Genomic DNA, 18844 nt, shown 5'->3' with positions numbered 1-18844 from the left:
GTGTACTAGATTGTTAGTGTTGGCACAGAGGGTAAAACATTGATCAGGATACATAGACCCTAAGAGAAGGGGTTGGGGGGAAGGAGATACTAGTGTTTCTGAAGAGGCCTGTTTTCATTGCTTGAGCCTCTGAACACAGCAAGTATTACTCCTGTGTGGAGATCCATAATTTGTAGTGTGCCAGTTGAACTGAGGGATATGTGAAATTGTCTTATAGTATGATACTAATCGTTTTTAAATTTGCCCTGTCTTAAGAATTCATGTGGTGTCTTTCTGCTATCACTAGACGAGGATTACAGTTAATGTCTCTTTAACGGCACATGCTTTGCAAGGACTGATGTCTGGATTAGCTTTTTGTTAAATGTCAGTTACGAGGTATGAACCTCTGCATATACCTCAGTGCTAAAATAGCTTTTGTCTGGGTTGTGCAGCTTGTGCATGTATTCCTTATTGCCTGCTAATGTTGTAGAATACTCTGCAGATTTAAGCAGTTATTGTCCTTTCACTTAAAAGTTGAAAGAAGAGGGTTCTTGTTGCTGCAGGAAAGATTTGAGAATATTCTCATAAATGTGACCGCTTATTTTGGAGTTGGCACTGCTGCTTTTTGGGAGTAGCACAGGGGAACAATTCAACGGGCTTTATCTTCTTAATAATTACTGAAATATTTTTAGGGTGTATCACTGATAAATTTACTCTTAAGTATGTGACTTCCTCTTCTAGCTGTCTGACGGCTGATAAGTTGTAGCAGAGTCACTGTAAAGCACACATTAGTCACTCTGACTCCTCACCACCCTGTACTGAAAGTGGTGACTAATCCCTGGGTCTGACTTGCCATTATGAAGCGCAACCCTTACCCTCGGTAACTAGGTGGAGGGTTTCACAAAACAGTCTAAAACATCCCTGCCTTCTGTGCCGGGCCCCCCACCCCACAGCCAGGGGTCAGCAACTTTTGCGTGAGCTAGAAAGGACATGGGGCGTCAGATGTGCTGCTAGGACAGCAAATCTTTATGCTTTGCTGTCTCTTTGAGAAGAATCTTGCTTTGGATAGTGGTTCTTCAACAGCGTCTGCAAAGCCATAGCAGAATGAAAGTAATTAGCAGTGAGAAGCCAGAGGCGCTCAGACAGCAAACTACATGAAAGCCTGGCAATCCAGAGGTTTCTTTTGGCACTCATTTGGAATTATTTTGCCTGATAGGACTGAAGTAGTACAGTGACTTCCACTCTTTGTAGAGTGTTTAGAATAGTCATTTTTAATCACTGGAAAAAAGCATGTAAGCCCAAACATTTATTTGCAGTGTTACAAAATAGGCAGTGATAGAGCACCTTTTCTGCCTTTATTCAAAAGCAGCTGGTTCAGAGCTTAAGTGTCAATTCAGGTTAGACTTTTCTGTCCAGATCTGAAATTCTGAAACAGGCTCATTTTGGAGAGGGTGGCTTAGGTAGGAAGAAGACTTAATCTCATTTTTCTGGAGTGCAAAAGTTGTGAGGGAGTCTTTAGCCTCTTGGAAAAAAGGTCAGTATTTCTTTTGGCTCTGTTGAAAAGGGATTTAGCAACGTGCATTGGCAGTGAAGACAGACAATGCTATCCTGAGCTATATTTAATAGGAGCGTAGCCAGTATTTATAGGGAAGTGATTATTCCTCTCTGGTCAGTACTTGTTAGCTGCATCTAGAGTATAGTGTCTGGTTTTGGGTCTTTGATCCAGGAAAAACATAAACTGGAAGCAAGCCCAGCAGAGGGACCGTCAGGGTGGTCAGGAGGCTGGAGCATGGGCCCTGTGAGGGAAGGCTGGGGGAGCTGGGTAGCTTCAGCCTGAAGAAAAGAAGGTGCAGGGGGACCTAATGGTAGCCCCTTTGTACCTACAAGGAGGTCATCAGGAGCATCGGAGCCAGGCCCTTCACACAAGGGGCATAATTTGTAATAAGACGTAGATATAAAAAAAAAAGTAGATTAAAAAAAGACCACACCACACAAAACCAAACGAAAAACCAAACTTTCACTGTGAGAACAACCTCACAGTGGAACAGGCTGTCTGGAATGGTTGTGCCTCTTTGGAGATGTTAAAGGTACAGCTGGATGAAGCACTGAGCAGCCTGTTTTGATGCCATAGCTGATGCTGGCCAGAGGCCTAAAGACCTGCGGCTTCCTCTAATCTGAATTACTCTGTTGGCACTTCTGATTCTACAGGTATGACTGACCATGCTCAAAACCTTTGTTTTAGGAAAGACTGTTAACACGTAAATAAAACTGTCTTCATTTGTGCCATATACATGTGGATTATTGCCAGAATGAGTTATTCTAGCACTAAAACTTAAGAAATAATTGCTGTTTAACAGATATCGTGACCTTAGTTCTTAAAAGAAAAGGGTAAATAACCGGGAGGAAAATCTAAACCTGTCATGGTGTCAGGATAGGAAGCACCTTTAAAGGGCATCAAACTCTTAGTCACCAAATATGATCCTCTGGAGTCTGGGGACCAAATAGTTGAAGAGTTTGCCTTCACATGGTTAAGGCAAATGTATTTAGCAGTGTTCAGAATGATAAAAGAGCTTAAAGATTTTTTTTGTTGTTGTTGTTGCTTAGGTAGTCACTGTGGCCCTGGTGAGCGCTCTTAAGGAAAAATGTATGTAAATTTTATTTATAATCTACATTTGTACACATATGTGGCTATAGATTTCTTTTGTGCTTTTTGGGACATATTACTTCAGAAATCTGGCATGGCGGTGGAACACAGTGAATATTAAATGCCAGGAAAATGGAAACTAATATCCTTCTTAATATTGAGAGCTGTGACAAAACAGAATTCCGTAGAACTGGTAAAATTTGGATTGTACAAATAGAAACCAGTAACCTTGAAGCTTTTCCTCTCTATCTGGGTAAGTATAGCGATTTAGTCCTTAAAAGACGGCTTCTGTTGTTACATTAGTAATCCTAAATGGGAGAACTGCAAAATCCTGCTCTTGAGAGGTAGAGGGAGTATCTGCTCTATTTCTACTACTGAAAAGAATTTTATACAGGGTAAGTAGCTACTGCTTTTTATAAAAGTTGAAATTTATTGCAAGTGACAATATGATGATTATCTTGGTTCTGAGAGCATTTGAATGAACTCCTGTAATACAGCTTTATCTTACTTGCACTTTAGCATCACATGAGCAAGAAGTGTGTTGGCAGCCTGTTAGAGAATGTAGGCAAACTTGAAACTTTTAGATACAGTGCAATTCACTTTGCACATAGATTTTTATGTTGTAAGCATAAACATTGTACAGCTGAAAGATGGACACAACTCTGAGAATATTTTTACTGTAGGGAAATGGAAGTGATAAACCTATTAAAGTCAGTCCTGTTTCTGCATACCTAAACATACTTTGCTTAGATCTGGCTTAGCAGTTGGTTTCTTGTGTGTTGTTTTTTGGGTTTTTTTCCCCCCAGTGGCTTATATGCTGTGAGGCATACATATAGCCTGGAAGAAGGGATACTATAAAAACTAATCAAGACCTAGAATGCTTTTAAAAATAAAAAATAAAAACTCCAGAAAGCCAGTTTTTATTCATTGATGTCAAGGCAGCAGAGACTGTCCAGCATCTTTTCTAGTTGTGGTCCCATAGGTGGTCCTAAAAATTTGACTGAAGAAAATACAAACTAGCTAACAGTTGTTTCCTGCTCATTGTGATATAGATAACAGTATGACACTATAAATTTCTCTAATGTTATCTCCCATTGTGTAATTTCTTTCTGCAGTACTTTATTTACAGACCCTTTTTCTGCAACTACCATATACAAGACTATATTACAGCTGTATCAAATGTTTGAGCCAAGCTTAACAAAAGTTAATGAGGTTTAAAAATACTACTGCCTAGAAACCTTTTCCATCTTGTATATGATATATGTAACTGTACTTAAGGCTGATCTACTCCGACTTTGCTGTTTTGGATGCTCTTGTTCCAATAGTATTGTTATATTTGGAACAGCAGGTCAAGAACTACTTATTTGGAAGGCCTGTGCAAATTGTGGCTGTTTAGTCCTTGATAAATTACAGAAGTTAAAATATTTTGAGAAATGTTACAGAAGTTCCAGATACTGGATGAGAAACACCAATTATGAGCTAACTTTGTGAAAATGACCTTCATGTGAAAATTGGATGACTAAAAAGCTAAATAAAACTACTTGTTATTCTTAAGTTTTGCACAAAGAACCAAATGTAGACGTGCTTTCTTACATTTGTCTCAAAGCTGTACCTCCCAGTCAACTATTTTCTTTTGAATGACAGTCAAATGGGGATGCAGGAAACTAAAGGAGCTGTTTGCATGGGAGCAAGTAGAAGCTCAGGATAAACAGTTAGGACCCCATCTTTTCGTGCATCTCTTTCACTCTTTAAGATTTTCCTTGAAATATGTTGTTCCTTGTGGCAATCCCAACTTCTGCTGTAATATTGCTGGTTAAGAAGCTCTGTTCCTTGATGAGGGTATGTGTCTGTTTTTAGACAGTGTTGAACTGGTTCCAAAAAGAAAACTTGTTCCCAAAACCTGGGTGTATCCCTTACAGGAATTTTATTTATCCCTTTGGGTTACTTGGCCAATTTTGTGTGAGTCTTTGAGACTCGCTGGGTAGATGTTCCATAGCTTAGAGCAATGGGGTTTGATTTTTTTGAAACCCTATATGTTGGCAAGATGGCCAGGTCTGAGCACTGCTGCCTGGTTACTGATGAAGGCTTACTACTAGTCAGTTTATGGGCATCTCCTGTTTTTGATATGGGGACATTCCAGGTTTGACAAAAGGAGCAATAGGATATTTTACCTAAATTAACATAAGGACAACATGGAAGCTAAAAGGAGCACATCCCGCACGGTGACTCAGATGGATATGTGAACTGGGGACAGGAAATTGGCAGGAAAAAAAAAGTCTGTACTTTTGGGGAGTCCCTTTTGCAGCCTGTAGCAGAGCATGATTAGACTGCTGGTGCTCTGTATCTGTCACTTCTCTGGCCAGTCAGATTGGCAGCAAGGGACTGAAGGCTTCAAACAGAGTGTTTTTTGTCTTTTTTTTATCAATAGAGTTTCTGCTTTCTTTTAGAATGTGGGAGAAACAGGTTGAAAAGGTACTAAAGGCAAGCCTTTATGTTCTTAAAGATCACTGATCAGATGATATGTAGCTCCTTGAACTACCATGTAAACAAAGGTTTGACCACAGCATGCACTCTGCTTGAAATAATCTTGATGAACCATCAGAAATGGTAGATCAATACGCCTTACAATCCATTTAAAAAGTACCAGGAAGGAGCACAGCTCTTTTTTTTTCCCTATGAGCTGTAGGTATAATTGCTTTACTTAATAAGTTAATATAAAAACCTGAGTGCCCCTCTAATTTTAGGTTGTTAGGTTACTGTTCATCTGTAGTTCAGATGTCCTTTGATCTTTAAGGCTTGCTTGGATGTCATTAAATATCTGAAAATAAAATCTTCCTTTTACTTATGTTACTAGTGGTGTTAGGTATTTGTGGGGAAGAGAAGGAAATAACTAAGGTTACTACTTACTGTGATGTCCTCTGTTTTTCAGTAAATGCATAGTTATAAAAATGTTTCAACTGCACAGGATATACAATAAGTTTTGCTGATCTCTACATCAGTCACTGCTGTGTATAATGTCATGCTGAGAAGAAGGATCTTGACTTAGTAGGTGAATGGTAGATAAACTTGTGTTCCAGAACTTGAACAATTAGACAGCTTCGTATTTTTTCTATACTTAAGCATTCTATTGTATGCTTATCTTTAGTGGACAGAGGGAATAGAAGAACGTGTGTTAAGAAAAGGACTTGTGAAAGTTGAAATGTTGTTCTACTACAGTTTTAAGTATGACTGTTGCTTTTGCAGCTGTTCTAAAAGAATATTTAGTTGTAGGAAGTATCAAAGTGGTTGTTGCCTGGCTGCTGGTTTAAACATCCTCTTCTCATACAGAAGCAGAGTTTACAGGATGGGTAGTAAGAGGGAGAAAAAGCATGTGAAATCACTTGTTTTCTTGGGTGTTGGGTTTTTTTGGGTGGTGGAACGTTGTTGTTTGGGTGTCTTGTATGTGTGTGTTAGCTTTCATACGCTTGTTGATTAGGGATTTCGAAAAGGTCAACCAATGATAGTGGATTTCAGAAACACTGCTGAGAGATTAATTTGGAAATGCCTATTGACTATTTCAGTATTGTTTGTATGAATCTCACGTATTTGGGATCTGAACGTTTACCCCTTCTCTCTTTCAGCAGCAAGAGCAGCAGCTAGGATATCAGTGGGATTTACATGCTGACCATATTTAATGTCTTCTCCCTGTCTTGTTTGAGGGGATGAGGGGGAAGGGACCGAAACACAAACACCTGACTTTCCAGGCTGGTTTGGTTTTTAGATTGTTCTTACTACCAAGAGCTCAGTTACTGGACAGGCTTTTCCGAAGCAAGTGGCTTTCTCTTAAACCAAGTTCTGTGATGTACAGTTGGGGAGGCTGGCAGCTCTGGTTTCCATCATGATGACTTAACTGTACATACAGCATGGCAACTGTGGCAGCCTGTATTGGCATGCAGAGGCTTGAGGTGTGGTGGTAGGGTTGAACACTGAGGAACAATTAAAAAGAGAGAATTATAATTTGCTGGTAGATAGTGAATGCTTTCTATATGATAATACTATGTTTGCCATGAGCTGAGCAGAGTAATAAAAATAGGTACATCGCAACTATGATAAGTAAGCGGTTTCACAGAACTTTAAGGCGGGAGGGGAGTTGTAAAAATGGCCTATGTTTTGACTAGAGCAATGTCAATTCTGTAGAGGTGAACTGCATTCTTTGTCTCTTTGTAGAAAATGTTGTTATAAAACATATGCACTTATCTACTTTTTAATCTAATGAGATTTTACTGAATTGACAAATGCAGCCTGAAAGAAATCCTGTGCAATAATGAATATTGCTTTTTGTTCCTGTTTAAAAAAAATCTATTTAGACATACTTTTAAGGAACTAAAGGACAAACACAGATCCATTTGTAGTTTGTTCTACATATAGGTTACCATAACTAAGAATCTAATCCAGAGTTACATTTCTCAGTTCTCTGAAATTTCAGACATTATTTAGTGGGTACTACAGTAGCTATGTAGATGCATTTTTACTTTTTTGGTTGAGATATTCATTTAGATCCAAGAAAATTTAATGGAGCTATCCATTCAGTAGATTTTTCTAGATTAATCTAGATTACTCTATACCTTACAAAATCAAATCCTATAGTGCCCTTCTGTTTTCTGTCCTATCTCCTGGGCTAACAAGATTGCCTCATCTATATGGACAAACAACGTTAATACCTGTAGCAACCCTAAGGTCAAAAAGGAGATACTTTGTATGGAATGCCTCTAAGCAATGAAATTCAATATTGCTGCAAACATGGATTAGTCTTAATTCTGACAACTGTGCTGTCATGATCATTGAAGTCTGTAGATCTTGTCCTTTCAAAAAACAAACAAAAAGCCTAAATTTGTACTAGTTCCTAAAGCGATTGGAGATTTATCAAATTACTCAGTAGGAACTGGCTTGAATTATTTCATGGTAACCACCTCTCTGTAGTTTGCCTTTTGACTGTGTATGTAAGTAGACTTGGATGGAACTTAGAATAAGCATTTTTAAGAAATTTGTTCAGTGTTACATTACTAGTTCTGAAGGTCCTCAGTCTCTGTTTTGGTGTTGGGTGTGTTTTTTTGCAGATGATACAGCTCTAGAGGAAAGAAAGATTTGTCTTCACAACTTCCATTACAGTATCTGAATAGTGAAAGCACAATGGACACTTTTTAGATTTTTACAGCAATAAAAAATAGGAACACGAACATTGGACTTCGAGGAATAACAAGACTTTAAAGAGCCCAGAAATTGGTCACCGATAAACCTGATTTGGCTATACAGCTTGGGAATGGATACCATTGAGACAGCAAAGCTTGAACAGCATATGGAGGGTCAAAACAATGACACTTCTAACAGCTACTCGCGACCTACTCTCTCAGTCTCAGAAGAGAACAAAAATGGAACTAGCAAACCAAAGGGCTTGTCTAATGGCTTGCGAAAAACAACAAAGAAATATCCTGATTACATCCAGATTGCTATGCCTGTTGAGTCCAGGAACAAATTTCCTCTGGAATGGTGGAAAACAGGCATCGCCTTTGTCTATGCTCTCTTCAACTTGATTCTAACAACTGTCATGATCACTGTGGTCCATGAGAGAGTACCACCAAAGGAGCTAAGCCCTCCCTTGCCTGACAAATTTTTTGATTACATTGATCGTGTGAAATGGGCTTTTTCTGTATCAGAAATAAATGGAATGATACTAGTTGGGTTATGGATATTCCAGTGGTTGTTTCTTAGATACAAGTAAGTAGCTATATGTTTTTCTGTGCTGTATGTTTTCAGAACATTGGCTTCCCTTCTTCACTTTGGGTAGAAGAAATCTTGCGGTAGAATCTGTAGCAATATTGTAGAATAGGGCTGGCAGGAAAATGACAAAGGGGTAACTACTTTAGAAGATGTTTCAGTGTCCATGTTGGATAGAGAAACACGGGTTTCTCCTGATTATTGAATAATGTTTTTAAATCTGAATTTGGCACCTACATTGTACTGGTTAAATCTATTTGAGGATTGGACTTTTCAAAGTGTTTACTGACACGGCGATGTTTAAACAGGGGAAATCATGATGATCTGCTCCAAATTTGAGCAGGAACCCACTCTCCTTTACAGCTAGACTAGAATGTTTTTCCTTTATCTTCACTTGCTTAAACTAGACGTATTTAAGTCAGGTACGTGGCTATAATATGGGAGGTCACTGAGTCGAGGAAAACTATGCCTGACTGCACACTTAAGTTTAGACTGGAGCCATGTTAAATAGGTTAGCTAACTTTGGTGGGAGCTTTGTGGTAGTTATGTACTGTGTGTGTGAGCTAGCAAGACTAAAACATGAAGAAAGAATTTTTAGTATTTGATTTAGGAAAGTGTGTGGTGAAGAGCCGTGGGTGGAGCTGCTGTGTAATTAGCTATCTAATAAACCTAGAGCTCTGTAACTGTTGTATGTATATCCTGCATGTGATCTTCATACTCAATCTTTTTTTTTCCCCCCTTCCCTTACTTTCAGATCAATAGTGGGACGCAGGTTCTTTTTTATAATAGGAACTTTGTATCTGTACCGCTGTATTACTATGTACGTTACCACTTTACCTGTGCCTGGAATGCATTTTCAGTGTGCACCAAAGGTAAGAGCCTTTGCTTCCTAATTCTTGCCTTAGTCTCTGCCTGAGTCCTTATGGCTTATTAGAGCAAATAGAAGGTAACATTCCAGGTGTTGTTAAAAAACAGAAATTACTTCCAGCTGATGCCTTCAGACACAGTGATAAACCAAAAGTTGTGTGATACAGAAAGAGCCTCAAGTTGTTGCTGCAGGTAAGATGCTTTAAAGGAGAGTACCTATGTTGAAATAGTACTGCTATGAAATTGGTAAACTTGTTTCTGAGGCTCAAGCTAATCATTCTAATACTGCAGCAATATATTTTCTTACGTGGTGGGATACTTAAGGTCAATATTGTGGTTCATAGGCTGATATGCAAGCTTCTGTTGCAGTATCCTTTTAATAAAACACAATGTTATCATATGTTCTGTCCTGTTTCTTACACTGTTTTGTCAAGAACTATTGCAATACCTGAAGTCAGGTGCCTGTCCCTGCTTACAACCTGCAAAGTGTATATAAACGTGACTAAAACAAGTTCAGCTACTTAGATGAGCAGATACATATAGAAACACGTACATGCTAATATTTCTACAGGAATGTTTAAAAAAATTATGTCAGTATAGTTAAACGGTGACACAAAGGAACCCTGTTACTGCCATTTTACATTACTAATAAAAAGTTGTAGACATATAATTGTCTTGGAACAAACTGCATCATGTTCACTGTACTGAAAGAACAGTGCACTTGAATAAGAAACAGTTTGGCTGTGCACTGAGAAGATAAGCATTTTGAAACCTAGAAATGTTGCTAGTTTTCTTGGGGGATAAATTTGTTACTTCTTGGGTAAGATCTCATCAGTCTTAAGGTACAGCATCGTGTCTGTTCACTCTTATTCTTTCACACAAATTAGGAATATAGTGGATGAACTTTTTTACTTTTCTTGTGAACCAGTATCTATTTGAAAAAGCTTTATTAATGTACCACTATTGTAAAGACTCAACTGCTTTGTTCTACTAGCTTGGGGAATGACTTTCTGTAGTAGACTGTGTATCGGAGTGGGAAGAGGTAATCAAAAGAAAAATTAAATGTCTCTGCTGAAAGTGCATTTTGCTAGCATTAAAACACGATTAATTACTTGAACTCTGAAAAGCTTGATTGCTCTTCTGGATTTCTTCTCCCTGCCCCCAGCAAATATTTTTCTGATTACGGAAAACTCAGTTATCCTTTTATCTTGTTTATTTTTTTCCTCCTTAGTTAATCTTTAAGCAGCTAGGTGAAACTGAGTGTTTGCCTAGTATCTATGAGCAATCAAAAGCTGATCCTAATGCATGTTTCAAAAAAATAAATCCTCTAAATCTGAGTAAGTCCTGATGGAGATGGAGTTTGTAATCAAATCTAAAATTAAGTGAGTTTGAGGTTTTGTACTGTAGAAACATAGCTCAGCTCTCAACAGAATGACGGAAGAGGTACAGAATGTTGTAGTGTGTTGGAACCAATTTGGAACGGGTTTTAGCCATTTTGTGAATGGCTATCATGAGACACCTGACTTCTCCAATTTTTAGTGTTTACCTTTCCAGTGTGTTCTGTATCTCCTCATACAATGCACATATTTTAAAATAGCCTGGGAAAGCATAGACAAAACACTAGTGTTATCAAGTTGATCTTTAGCATCTGTCAATTTTGATATGCATGCTTATTTGCTTAAGAATGTGAAAGAAAGCCAAAGAAAATGAAGATAACTTGTGTTCTTTTCTCCCTGACTCCACATATGTATGGGGAAGAAGTTTACTAAAGTCACTTATGGTATGTCTTAAACTTTTTTGTACTTTTTTCTGGTGTTCTAGTTGAATGGAGATTCTCAGGCAAAGGTTCAGAGGATCCTGCGACTGATTTCTGGTGGTGGTCTGTCCATAACTGGATCACACATCCTGTGTGGAGACTTTCTGTTTAGTGGTCACACTGTGGTATTAACGCTGATCTACCTGTTCATCAAAGAGTGTAAGTGATGGTATTTCAATGCACTCTTTTTGTTCAAATCCATTGTACTGGGAAAACGCATGATAAAAGTGCATGTAAAACTACTGCACTCAAAGTTACTAGTCAGCTGTACGCAGACTGTACGCGTATGGGTTTGAAATACAAATCATGACTCTGAGCAAAAATTGAATGTGGGTGTAGTAAAAATGGTGTTGGCTTAATGTGACTAGACATGTCACTTCTATCTTTATGTAGCATGTTTACTGGTTGGTTGAAGCAAGGTAGCTTTTCAGTATTCGTTGACAGGCTATTCAAATTTGGAATAAAACTTACTGTATTTAATTATGCAAATTACCTATGTGCAGGTTGGCTGATATACCTTAGATTTTAAGGAATTTTTGTGGCTTGAGCTCAGCACCATTGCACACTTATACTACATCCAGAAGTAAAGTTATTTTTTTTTGAATTGTGCTGTGCATCAGTTACTACAAACAATGAAAAGTTGATTGATTGCTCCTTGGATGTCTTCTGCTAGAGTCTCCTACTTATGCCTCTTAGAGTTTATAAGAATTTGGCAAGCACACAGAAGATATAGTTGGGGTTATGGTTTCCCTCTGTGCTTTACATTGCTATGGGGCATGGGGGGAAAAAAATCTGTGCTGTGTACCCAGCATCAACTGATGTTTTGGAGAACTGAGCACCAACTTCTAAATCTGATATATGGTAAACAATGCTTCTACCCTGGGAATTTGGCCACTCATGCATGCATAGTGGGAAATTTCCTTTCCAGTTTACATGTTCGGAATTGGAATCTTCTGTCCTACTGTTGTGCCCCAAACTATGCAAATGCTAGTTTGGCTCATGGGAATGTGTAATTCTCACTGAAATAAAAATAAGACTAGCCAGCATTAGCTGAATGCCTGCCTTTTAATAAAATGTTGAGGGAAGGAAGTGTTGCGGTGCTAAATTCTGCGTTAAACAAAAAACACAATATAAAAATACCTGCCTTATATAACAAACTTCAAACCTGTGGATGCAAGACATTCTTCAAACATTGATTTAAGATGCTGATTATAGTCTGCTGATTCTTAGGTCTGGGTCTTTCTTGTAAAGTGAATGTTACTGGGGGAATGGCATGTGTAACCCTTCAAAATTACTAGAACAGTATTGGGAAAATAGCCTAATAGATTTGTTTGCTTTATTTTGTGTATGCTATTGCAGCTTAATGCTGGTCACACTCTCTTCAGTATCTTTAGTACCCGGAAGGATGCAGATAACCCAATATTTTCGGGGCTAGTGTAACTCATGTACTTCTATCACAAGGGGTTGGAGGAATTTTATCATACAAATTCCTGTAATAAGCCTCTGACTGCTGCCGAATTGTTAGATGTGTATTTCAGTGGAGTTGTGCTATATAAATGAGAAGTGCATAGCTGTCCTTTTTCTGCCTCCCATATAATTAGCAAAATGTTACTTGAGCAAGGCCTTAAGCCCTATAATTGCTCTGAATTAGAGGTGGCTTACAGTATTCTTTTCTGCTCTTTTGATATAACACGTCTTCAGGACAAGATGTGTTCTGAGATTTTTTTATTACTTCTGGCTTAGTGGATTTCTGGCTTGGCTTTTCTCTTCCTTTCATCTTCTGCTGCTTCTTCATTTGTTCCCCCACACTCCAGCTTTTCTGCCCAGAATAGTTGATTTACATTTTTAGCCCTGGTATGTCTTTCTTGCTTGGGGCTATTTTCATCAGCTTCTTGAGATGACTTGGCTCCTTTTTTTTTTTTTCTTTTTAAATCAGTAGATACAGATTTGTCTGCAATGTTTTTTGGAGAGTTGAGAGAATTTACCCTTTTGACACTTGCATCAAAATTTAAGTCATCCTATAGTAACTGCTTTGCATAGGCTTCTCAAACTACTTGTTGAGATCACTAACTTTTCCACTGGTGCTGTTATTGTGTGAAAGTAAAGGCTGACCATTGCCCCGAAAGGCAAGGGGTGCCAAAACCTCCCACTGCGAGTAAAATGAAGCCTGTTTAGCCTGTCAGAAGTTACGAATGGTCACTGTGACACCCAAGGCACTTTTCAATGGGGAAAGAAGGGCAGGGGAACTTTTCCACTGAAACGGTTTAAATGCATTTTGAAGAACAGCTTCACTCCTATTTGTTAATCTTTAATGAAAGGTTATAAATTCACATACTGGACTTCCCCGTACAGTCTATTCCGTTCCATAGAAAAGAGGTCTTATGCCAAGCACTTAAAACCTAGGAATTAAAAAAAGGGTGTCTTTTCCTGTTTAATCTGTGATCTCTGCTCAGTTTATAGCAATTCTAGATGCTTTACTTGTGTGTAAGTTTACTTGAGCATAAACTGTAAAAAGAGCAGAGATTCAAAGCACCCAAGCAGAATAATCGAAGTGCATGTCTTGCCTCAATTCTGTCTTTTCCCCTGCACCCCGTACCCTAGAAGTGATCTAACTGGAAAACTTACTTAATTTGACTAGAAAATGGGTGATGGTGCTGTCTGTCTCTAACTGCAAGCTCATCTTGGGTTCATTTTACAAAGTAAGAACACCTCAGCAAACTTGCGTAATTCTTTAATCTTGTTTTGTGTGTCAGAACAGGGTTCTTGTACCAGCGTGGTATAAATGAGCTATGTTTCAAAATTTGGTAGCCTTAATTAAATCATCCTTTTTCTTTTCCCTTTTGTGGATTGCTATAATAAAGTATACGGCTTTTTTTCTTTGTGTGTTTTTCTCCCTATTTCACAGATTCACCACGTCATTTCTGGTGGTATCACTTAATCTGCTGGCTAATGAGTGCTGCTGGCATAATTTGTATCCTTGTTGCTCATGAACACTATACTGTAGACGTCATCATTGCTTACTATATCACCACACGGCTTTTCTGGTGGTACCACTCAATGGCTAATGAAAAGGTCAGTGGCAAATTAGAATAAAAGTATAGCCTGCATTTGTTAGTACTGCTCAAAGGTCAAAATTAGTTCCTAATTTTGAAATAAAAACAGAGCTTCTATATTGAAGCTTAAACAAATCAGGCAAGGATTTTCACTTTACTGTGATTTAAGTAAATATTTAATGGATTAAGATGTTCTTTTTTTATCTGCACCTGTTATCAAGTTATGTCTATTTTTTAGAAAGCTATTTTTAAAATTCCAGATATATGGGCTTAAACATTTTTGAATGTCAAGGTTTTATTGCTGTAGTGGATGTATAGAATAGCCCTTGCTTATCAAAGCTTATGAATAAACAGTAGTTTATTAATAACATTTCTGACCAACCTAAATTACCTAGAGCATCCTAAAATTCTAGTGAAACTTCTTCTGTAAATGTCACTAAAAGTACATTGTTCAGAAAGTATCTGCTGCAGTTGTTTCAAGAACACTTTCAAGTAGGAGCATGGCTCTCAAGCCATTTTAATCTAGTTTTCAACTATTAGTCATGAAGGGAAACATGACATGCCTGAAAGGACTCGCCTTCAAAAAGACTTGAGTGCTTTGTCTCCCTAAACTTTGTACAGCAACAAAGCATCCCTTTTTGTTAAAGATGCTCAATTTTAAAAAAGTCTGTACATTTGGACTGTGATGTATATGCTATTTCAAGACTCTGTTTTTTCTAGGCTAAATGCACCTTATCGTTGCAGAAAGGCATGCAAATTTATTGCATTTTTGTAGTTGTCTTGACTCAATGTAATTTGTTATAATGCTTTAAACTGATTGTCTGTTTCCTTTTCCTCTTTACCTGCTTGTGCCAGTACAGACTTTAAAGGTCTCTTCGCAGACAAATTTTCTCTCTCGAGCGTGGTGGTATCCAATATTTTATTTCTTTGAGAAGAACGTGCAAGGCTCTGTTCCTTGCAGCTTTTCCTGGCCGATATCTTGGCCTCCCAGCTGCTTCAAATCTTCATGCAAAAAGTATTCACGGGTTCAGAAGACAGGAGAGGACAATGAAAAATCTACCTGAAGAACAAAAGGAAAGCATCTGCTCTGTTTTTTTTTACCAAAACATGAATGCTGTAACCAAAGTTCTTAGGAGGACTACACTGTAACTGAATAAGTGGACCAAACTTCTGTGCAATTGATTGGAAGGACAATTGTAGAGAAACGTATTGCCATTTTCCTATGTTTTCTGATTATCAGGCTGTACAGACCTATTCTGCTCTTCTGTGCTAACAGAATGCACCACTGATGGGATTTTTTTATTACAGAAAAAATGGAGCAGGACTTTGCTTTACTAATGAGATAGAAGTGCCAAAGATGACATTAACACACTCATTACTAACTATCACTCATCCACAGAAGCACCCAAAAATCTCATCTTCAGAGTTCTGGAGTGCATAAGGGCAAAAACATGCTACAATGTAAAGGCACAATATCAGCATATTGAGGCATATAAAAAAATAACACAATTGTGGGAAGTGGTTTATTGCATTATTCTTGCTAATGAAGGTAAGGCCTTTGTGTGACTGGTACAGCTGGAAGCGAGTCTTGACTTTTACACTCTGTGGGTATGAATATCTTATGACCCTAAAATACTACTTAACCACCATTATCTTCCGTATATTCTACTATATATCAATTTTTACTTTTTTATTAGTAATTTTATATTTAAACTGTTGTGCTACTTGATGACTTTGCAAATTAGGAATAGCTGCTAACATCAGAGCTCAAGGAGCCTAAAATTTTATTTTTAAAAAAGGACACAGTTTCAAAGTTGACATCTTTAATTTCAGTTTGGCCTTGTGTATATAGCTATACAGTGCCTAATTGCTTTTGTGTGTATATGTATGTAAATACACCACACACTGCTGTGTAGTTAAACATGTATTAAAGCTACTTACTGGAAAGAGTGATCATACTCTTCTTAATTCAGGCAAAAGTCCTACATATCTCACCTGCTTGAGGAATGCAAGGCCAGGTCCAAAATGGGGGCTATATTTAAAATAAACTACTTTTTTTAATTTTAGTAACTATCTCTTGCTGAAACTATGTAGCAAGTTTGCTTGGGGGAGCCATGGTTCTGCATTGAATTTCTTTTTTTACCCATTGGTGCATGTTTCTGTGAGTTACTTTAAAAAACCAAAAATGTGCCAAAGTGAATACCTACAACAGTAGCACTTCTTCAGTTATTACCTAAAACCATTTCATATTAAATGTCACATGCAGGTTCCTTTTTTCCGGGGTTTCAGTCCAACTAAAATGGCTATTTAAGCAAGTTGGCTGAGAATGTGGGAAGCATGTAACAAAACCAAAAATTAACAGCTACCTGGTTCTTGTTGGTTTTCATTGTTTTGTATTGTTGGGAAAGCAAAGTAGAAAATTAGCGTACCATGTTTAACAGTTTGTTCTGTGTTAATTTTTCTAGTTAAGCCAATTTTCTTTTCAAATCTTCAGTAAAACTTGATAGCAAAGATAAAACTGCATTAAGTGTTGAAGTGATACTAATATAAAGGAAATGCTGCTTATTTTAAGAATGTCTTGACCTGAGTGACAAGTGTGAACACAGTTTAAATAATAACTTGTTTTTAAAAAGTCCAGTTTAAGCTATAAAATGCAATACAGAGTATTCAAATATGATTTTTTTTCAGTTAAGGGGATCAATTGCTAAGAGTTGTACATAATATTATTAATGTGCATTTCAAATACTTTTGTGCGTTATTGAAGTAATACAATAAACAATGTTCCATACAATACCTCCTTGGTGAAACTTAGCGAAGAAAGAAATTCTGCCGGTGTTTGGTTTTGTTATTTAACATAAGCTTCTTAGATTCTTATAACATGCCCCTGGAAGTTGTGTGTATGGGCATACCTATGTTTTCACTCACTTGCTCCTGGCAGACCTTGAGCAGCTAAAAAAGCCAGTATCGAAACACTTAAATGAAAGTCCTTTTTGTGTGTCGTAAAAATGAATCTCTTCGATGTCAGGAGATTTACAGACTGACATACTTGTTATGCTCTATGAAGTAGTACTGGTATTTTTTTTTAAAGCTGAATTCTAAGCTTTGTGATATCTTAAATATGGCCATGTTGGTCATGTTAAGCCGCTTGTAGTAATACTATCTTCTGGAAATCATGAATGAATTTCATTAGTGGTGACCATGCCTTGAAAATAACATAATGAAAAGCATTCCAGTAAGGAGCTTAAACAGTGGTTTTAATGTGGTAGCTGAATAATAAGTACTTTGATAGCCTAGATAGCTAATTGTCTGTATAACCACCACCATGTCTCAGTGGGATTTCTGTAATATATCTGGAATGTAAAATTTCTTCATGCAGGATGAGCTGTGGGATTTTACACTTATTTCTAGAAGGAAGAATATGAAAGTGATGAAATAGAATTAAGTAAAGATTATGCTTTTGTTGGGCAGCGTCAGCTTTCATTCTACTGCTGAATTTGATAGAAACTTCTATTGTAATAAAAAAGGAAAGTTTATATAGCAGCCCTAGCTCACAATATTTGAGTCCTGTTCTGGCTCGGCTCTCCCTTAAGTGCTTAAATTTTCTCCATTGTATCAAAGCCCTCAAAATAGTGTGTGTGTTTAATTAGCAGAAAAACCCCACTTCTCTACTCTCTCAATAGCTTTAAATGCTTTTGCAAAATTGGATGTTTAGATGTATTTAAAGGCTCTTTAGGCCTGTATGTAAGGTGATGAAAAGGGGTAAGTAATGGTATATGCTAGTGCTTACTGCAATAGTAGTTTATCTGATACAAACCACAGCTGTTACATAGAAATCAGGAATTTTAAGAACTTGGTGATCATTGTATATAAATATTATGAAGCTGAAAATATGATTTCATCTTAAGAAGAAAAAAAAGATTGCCACGGGTAGAAAGAACAGGAGAAAATTAGATTTCACTTAATGTACTGATCACTTGATTGTAGGCTTATTTGGGCTCTATATGCCCAGTGTTTTGCAGTATGTCACATTCTTTTTAATTTTATTACAATAATCATTACAGATGTCACATGAGCTGCACCTGTACTGTGACTATAAATAAAATTCTCCTTCTCCTTACTGAAGAACATTTACATGTTGAACTTCCCAGACACTAAAAAAAGGTACTACACTTGTACACCTGGCATATCAGTATGACGTAAATGCTGTTGGGTGCTTTGCGTTTATGAAACAATCTTCTTAAATGCCTAACAAATTTAAACCTGGATTTAAAAGGTTAACTTGATCATTTAAAGAAATGTGCTGCTATGTGGTCATGCTACAGATGCTTAATTCCAATGCTAGGAATGATTAACATCTACATGAAACCAGTGTAAACTGACATTTTTATGGTACGTGCTTAGCACTCCCATGTGGATGTAAATGGTACTAAATGTTAATCATTCTCATTGCTGTTTTCTGGGAAAGATGACTACAGGTAGGATGGTAGCAAAAAGAGCTGTGCTAAATGTTGCTATGCACTCTAGAACTGGATTTGCTTCCCTCCTTAATAAAAAAATGTGTGGGAAGAAGGAAGGAAAAGAAAATCAAGACTATATGTTAAGATACACTACCTTCATGTAATAGAGGAATAAAGCTCAGTAACAGAGACAGAACTGGGAAGTATTTTAAGAGATGAGAGAGACTTCTCTTAATTAGATTATTACAAATCTACTTATCTGTGTCTTAAATTG

The 18844-nt window shown here is 37.4% G+C and overlaps 1 protein-coding gene across 1 annotated transcript; it reads left to right on the top strand.

Annotated features, from left to right (window-relative positions):
* Positions 1–7922: 7922 nt before the first annotated feature.
* On the top strand, positions 7923–15177 carry SGMS2 (sphingomyelin synthase 2; the record flags this gene model as incomplete). The annotated part of the gene is made up of 5 exons (XM_081999114.1): positions 7923–8377; positions 9132–9249; positions 11066–11219; positions 13966–14132; positions 14974–15177. The coding sequence occupies 5 exons, from the start codon at positions 7923–7925 to the stop codon at positions 15175–15177; spliced, it is 1098 nt and encodes a 365-aa protein (XP_081855240.1).
* Positions 15178–18844: the final 3667 nt, after the last annotated feature.

The sequence above is a fragment of the Phaethon aethereus genome (genome assembly GCF_964289735.1).
Source record: "Phaethon aethereus genome assembly, chromosome: 4".
Lineage (NCBI taxonomy): Eukaryota > Metazoa > Chordata > Aves > Phaethontiformes > Phaethontidae > Phaethon > Phaethon aethereus.
Note: the sequence above shows the minus strand (reverse complement) of the source record. Positions and strands in the feature narration are given on the sequence as shown.